At 38.1% G+C, this 6,627-nt stretch overlaps 1 protein-coding gene across 1 annotated transcript in view; it reads right to left on the bottom strand.

Moving 5' to 3' along the window:
- Window positions 1–1,118: 1,118 nt before the first annotated feature.
- Window positions 1,119–6,627, bottom strand: part of LOC306849861 (centrosome-associated protein 350-like) — a 39,113-nt gene continuing 33,604 nt past the window's right edge. Inside the window, exons 35-39 of the mRNA XM_079385227.1 lie at window positions 4,596–6,535; window positions 3,799–4,266; window positions 3,548–3,694; window positions 3,300–3,422; window positions 1,119–3,180 (exon numbers count right to left, since the gene is read on the bottom strand). Of these exons, the coding sequence (XP_079241353.1) occupies window positions 3,019–3,180; window positions 3,300–3,422; window positions 3,548–3,694; window positions 3,799–4,266; window positions 4,596–6,535 (2,840 nt within the window). The 3' untranslated portion in view covers window positions 1,119–3,018. The remainder of the gene's footprint in view (window positions 3,181–3,299; window positions 3,423–3,547; window positions 3,695–3,798; window positions 4,267–4,595; window positions 6,536–6,627) is intronic.

The following is a 6,627-nucleotide window of genomic DNA, read 5'->3' as shown; positions in this document are numbered from 1 at the left end:
TTTGAAATGATCTATTTGTATACAAATTAAAATTTATTATTTCCATCGTGAACAAAATTTTCAGGTTTTTTTTTGTTATGAATTATAAAATGTGGAGAAAGAAAATAAACAAAAAATCAAGTGTTGGTTTTATTATTTACAGACTGAACATGGAGGGAGATAGATATATCTTGTTTTATAGGGCCTATGTTTAATTATTTTCATTGATAATATGTGGATGCTTAATGTAATATAGATTTTATTTGATTTTTTTGCAGAATTAATCACATTAATTAATCACATCAGTCACAAGCCTTTGAAATTTTAAACCATAAAGTCTCAGACGGATCCATTTTTTTATTCCTTTCATCAATATCTTTTTGTTGCCACAAATAATTAAAAAATAACACAATTTTAGGATATATATATTTGTTCCAAACTATGATATTAATCTCTGGATTTTATTAGACTTATGTAAGCCAGAGTAGGTTTGGTCCTTCATAGTACTGACACCTTGATCCATTCGTTCAGAATCACCCTTTACTCAAATATTGACATAGACATATTGCTTATGTGCCTCTTGTCCAAAGTTTCTGACTGGGTACATTCCACCCAGGCAAACTTTAAACATTTTACACAAGGCACATGTTACAATTACAGTAAATGTTGCTGTGCCATTAGCAGTCACACATTTATTTATTGTGAGAACTGCTGAATGTGTTGAACTTGTATCTAACAAAATTATACATCAAATGTCTGTTTACCCCATCCCCCCACCGTCCTTCCGTCATGATCATTTTCTCCTCTTCTCACACTTCCTAATCTAGTTAAATAAACCTAGAATTGTACATTACAAATATTGTTGGCTCCTTGACGAATTTATTTATCTTTTTAGATAAAAGCAGCTGTTAATGTTATTTGACATGCAATTCAATATTAAAGTGCAACAACCAAAAACTTAACATGTCTTTCTGCTTCAGTTTTATTGATAAAATGTCTATTTTGGTGTTTAATTTAATGTTTCATGCTAGAAAATGACAATAAAACTGGGGTTTAAACAGACATGCACATCACCTTTTACTAACCATTGTTAAAAAAGGCCTGCTATTCTGTTTATAAAAAGACATGACAAAAAAAGTAAAAGATTTCACAGCAAATATTATGACTGAGAAATGAGATCTTTATTTACAATTTCCAAAGGATCAGTTCAGTTAACAAATATATCTATAATATGTACATGGAAGCAAAAGGAACCGCGTCCATTTTCACAGCAATCTTCCATGAGTCCACTCACAGGAGATAGGCAACGGCGATATTTACATGGGTAAAACAATTTACAAGTCTTCAAGTGCACCTCTGTCACTCACAGTACATCATTATAAATACACATACACTTACGGGATGTGAAACATTTCTACGACCTACCAATTTAAAAGTAGAAACTGATTATCAAACCATTTGTGCCACACGAATCCTAATTTCCCGCCCACAGTTAAAAGTTTAAATGCATTAGCCAAAAGGACTATTAGTAGTAGCCTATTTCTCAGAACGAGGTAGAGATCTCCGTTACCTATATAATTAGACATGCTATTGGATGAGCGACTGATGCTGGGTATCAGAGACTCTGTTGCTGCATAGATGAAGTTTAACCCACTGACACGGCACAATACTCTAGCTCTAACCTCACAATGATGCTGCAGGTCACTATCGGACAGACTGGCTCAGGAAGTACAGCTTCAAGAGAGGAGAGGAAAGGCTGTTTACAGCTAATTATACATATAAGATGATAATATGTTTCTTATGAGACCAGGCTTGTAATGGCGACTGATTTACAAACAAATATGTACATGACAGTATTCGTGGATAACAGACGAGATGGACGTACTGAGCCCTTGAGCAGTTCCTCGGAAAGGTACACAATGAGTAAAACGTCTTAAAAGTAAACAAATGTGTCCTTGTGCCAGTGATAACGTAACATTACCACTTGTCTTTTTTTTTAAACACAAAAAAGTACTTTAAAAAGGTTCCGATGATGGGCACACGCACAAAGTAAGGCAGAAATGTACATCTTACAGTATTAGAGGTTTGTCCAGCTATGAAGAAAGAAGTTAAGACAAGATTAAAGCCAAAAGGGACCGTTACGACACTGGTCAAAGGAAGGCTGGGAAAAGTCACTCGTGCGTGAGCAAACATAACAATGGAGGCACTTAAAATGAATGGGATAAAAGGCAAATGTTAAGGCTAGAACCCAGCATGTCCGTGTTTAGCACAGTTCATATATTTCAATTCAATCTTTTGGCATCCAGTAACTGTTGCAGGTGTTGCCAATACAACACTGTTGTGTACGGACCAAAACAAAACCATTACGAGAAGTTTTCCTGTTGCTTTCAAAAAGCAGAGTTAAATATAATTTACATATTTTTGCATTCAACATTATCTTGCATCAAATCCCTTTACACTGTGTATTGCCATTTCAACATTCAAATTGTACTTATTGTGCTTAGTTCTGCAATTAATCATGTCAATGGTAAAATAATCTCTTTTCTAGAAACACTTTCCAACGTTACTTTCAAATTCAAATGTTACTTTTTTTAAAATAAATTAATAGTATTAAAGGAAAAAAAACAAGTATTTCTTATGATACAATCTAATTGGAAATAAAAACAAGTCTTTAAGTCCTTAGGTCTGTCCTGATTTGATCTGACCCTTGTGTTTTAATCATAAGACTTAAGAATGGCAGAGCCAGTTTTAGCAGCAATGATGAACAGACACAGTATGGGGAATCTGAACCCAAGCAGCTGCTACAATTAACACCGGACCATCAAGAGCGGAGTTCATCAGACTTCCCGGAAGAGAATATGAACATCTCCATAACAAGTCAGACCTCTGACAAGGTCTAGAATCCTGAATCCACAACTTTGCGTGGCCTGTACAAGCAGACTGAAAGGGAATTCCTCACTGAATGTCCTTTTATGCCAAATCCTCCATTTTGTGTTTAACAGAAGATACCTAAAACATTTCTCTGTACAGATGAGAACATCAAAGAGTTCTTTTGGACTTTTTCTCATGGATTTGGGTCAGAACGTCAGCTGTATCTTTTAGCAAGGCATCAAAAATCCCATCAGCAAGCTGCATCTTTACAAAAAGTTCATCCTCATCATAGTTAACCCACTGGGATTCCTCCTCATGCAACTCCTGGACCTACAAGGGGAAGAGTGATTATAGACTTATGCATTTAAATGTCTAAATAATTCTATAAATCAGCACAGTTTTGCAATTTCAGACAACAGCATTCTGAATGTGAGGTTAAATACACTTACCAGAATGTGGTCAACTCTGTCTCGCTTTTTCCGTCCAAATTTGATCATTTTCTGCCAGTCTGTTTTATAGTTCTGCTCTTTCTTTAGACCACACAACTTTAATACCTCAATGGTGACAAATTCCTGAATAAACAATATGTATATAAACAAATAAACATACTTAAATTATATATAATAAAATATAGAATAACAATAATCATAATAATGAGATGCCACTTTTTGTAAAGCAGCATTGATATCTTGCATACCTGGACTGTTGTTATGTCATTGGGGCATTTCACCCGATGGAAGTACGTGGAATTAAGGCGACGTGGCTTCATCCATTGTGGCTGATCAACTTTTGGATCTTCTGCATAGATGTCTTGAATGACCTCCCATGATAAATCAAAGACGGCCTGTAAATAAATACAACGGCAAAGATTTTTTTAGTTATCTTCCTGGAAATGCCTTCAAAAACCTTGCCAAGGTTACACCTCAATGTCAGCATCTTGATCCCTACCAGTTTGTAGCTTTGTTGGCATTGAGCCTCCAGGTCATTGGCTTTGGAGTCTCCTTCCAGGAAAATATTAGAGGGTTGAGGTTTGGGTACTCTAGTCAGGCTTGGTCTACCATGACCCAGTTTGCAGCTTTTCCAGATCTCCTGAGTAGCAGCGATGACCAGTTTCTCCACCTCCTGGACAGTGTGAGGAACAATCATGGCAGGTTCCTCTGGTTGCTTCATCTGTATGGGAAGTTCAGGCCTGGGCGGTGTTTTGACCTGTTCCCCTGCACCCAAACTCAAGGAGCTAGAAATCCCATCTTGCTGCTGTTGACGTTTTTGCTGTTGTTTTCGTGAGCTGAGACCAAAGTCCTCATCGAACCAGTCCTGCTCGTCACCAAGGACATCGAAGAGCTCACGGCTCAGTTCCAGTTCTGCCAGACGTTTAGCTAGCTCTTCCTGTCCACTCGTACCCAGGACAGGGCTCTCCTGTTGAAGAAGCATAGTTAACACTAATCAAGATCACCTCTTACAACTTCCATCAAGAGAAGATCTGATTTATCTTTACATTCTCTTTTTGAACTTTGCAACACACTGCAGGCCTAAATAGGGTTCCAAGGTAACATCAGCCCCTAGATATCGGTCAATACAGCTTGAAATGTAAACTTAAGCAGTACACATCAGTAATGTTATCAGCTTGTTGGGTAAATCATTCATTTCATTTCAATAAATAACTTTGAAGACTGCGTTATTTTGAACTGGTTTCTAATTTCATCTATTCTTATAGTATCTTTAGATAAATCAAAATTGTCACTTACAGGTCTGTTGCAATGCTCTGGAGATGAAAGTTCCTCCTGATCATCATTAAAGAAGGTGCGGAAACTGTCTGTCTTCGCTTTAGATGAAGACCTGCTCTGAGACTTAAAGTTGTTGCTTCTAAGTCCATCATCTTCATTGATGAAGTCTCTTTTCAACTGATTAGCAGCTGATAACTTCTCCTCTTTGTCTTTCTTGATCTTCTGAAATTGCTTCACCGCATCACTTAAGAAGTTTTCCACAAGTTTATCTGCTAAGGTAGTTAAAGCCCTTTTGTTATTCAAGTCTTCTCTATTATCGAGAGTGGCCTCCTTGACTGAGATGTCAGTAGATTCCGGAAGACCATCAACTCTGGACTTCTTATCCTCAACCAACAGGTCCAAAATGACTGCTGTTGGTTCCTCTTCCTGATTTTGTTTTTTAGATGTCCCTTTATCCAAATTATTGAGCAATGGAACAACATTATCAACAGATGTGTCCTCGAATTCGAGAATGATGTCCCTGTCTCTGCCGTTAGGCACTGTGTGCCGACTTTTGTCACAGTCCTTAATGATAATGCAGTCAATAGCATTAAAATCCAGGTTATGCTGAGATTTTAAAAAGGTGCTTTGCCCAGTGGAAAGCTGTTTGATATTAAGTTCCAATTGCTTTTCATGCTCATCCAAAGGCTCTCTAGTCTCAGGATGCAAATCTAGGTCAGATTTTTCTACTTTAATTTTGTTTAGCAGATTTCTGTGCTCTAACTGCTTCTCAGAACCTTTGTTTTTACTGTTTGGCTGGTCATCACATGATGAATCTTCATCTTCAGTATCTGCACTGGCCTCAAATTTCTCTGGAAGATGAGAGATCTTGTCCGGCGGGGCGAATATACCGTGTTTTTCTCTACACTCGAAGTACACCACCCCATCGTAAGTTCCATTGTTACTTCCCTCAGGGTTGTCCAGTTCAACCCCGGCCCAGAATCCATTGGCAAAGTTAGTTTGTCCCTTGAATCTCAGTGTCCCTGGTTGTATATTACTAACCAGAACCCGGTCTCCACTGCAGAAGCTTGGCAATTCGTCCTTTACTGGCATTTGGGGCTGTGGCGAAGTTGAACATTTTGAATGACTCATGATGTCTTCTTTGGAGCCTTTACCAAGGCTATTGAGGTCTGCATGACTTTCAGTTTGGAAGCTGCCATTAGTACTTCCTGATCGGACACTTAGTTCTTCTTCAATTTCCTCTTCACTGCTGTATATTGGAGACTTAACAGATTTTTCTTTGGGCTCCGGGGCAGAGGGTGATGTAGGCTTAGATTCATGATTATCCTCCTTAAATGACAACCCAATGGAAGACTCAAAGTCATCGTTATAGCCGTCACCTGAGGGTGATGGTGTATCTTTCATCTTTGGTGAATCCTCCCTCTTGGACAATGAGCAGTCAGGGGTATAAGAATGATCTATGGCTGAAGGATAGTCTATATCTTTTAATTTTGCCACAGGAGAGTCAATAAATCTCATACTCTCTGCAGCATCTGCAGAATCTTCAACTGCTGGTTTGTCATCAGCATGTTTCTCAGACAACCTTTCCTCTTCAAATGTGGATTTCATATCATTTAGCGATGGAATCTGAAGCCCAAGATCCAGGTTAAGCAGAGGGTGTGAGTGTTGGTCAGATTGGTCATATTCCATATCCTCCATATTCCCTGACTTGTGGCTAGAGACCACGCTCTCATCTTCCGAAAGGAAGTCATTGGCCTCTGGTCTAGTAGAAAGTTCTTTGATTGAGGGGGCATCTTCTGATTGGTGGCTTGGATACTCTGGACTACGCAAGCGCCTCAAAACGTCCATATGTTCTGGACTTCCCATAATTGGAGTTGGAGTTACTGTAGGAGGATCTTCATCTGAGGAAATGTCATCATGTTCTGATGAATACTTAAGTCTTGATGGTGCAACATCATCTGCTAACAAAGGCAGGAAACATACACAATTTTAACATTATGTATACTTAAAATTTTGTCCAAATCAATATTGTTAATGCCAATAATCATGTTTT

This window comes from Barbus barbus, assembly GCF_936440315.1.
Source record: "Barbus barbus genome assembly, chromosome: 29".
NCBI classification, from domain to species: Eukaryota; Metazoa; Chordata; class Actinopteri; order Cypriniformes; family Cyprinidae; genus Barbus; species Barbus barbus.
The sequence above is the reverse complement of the archived record's forward strand: the minus strand, read 5'-3'. Positions and strand labels throughout refer to the sequence as shown.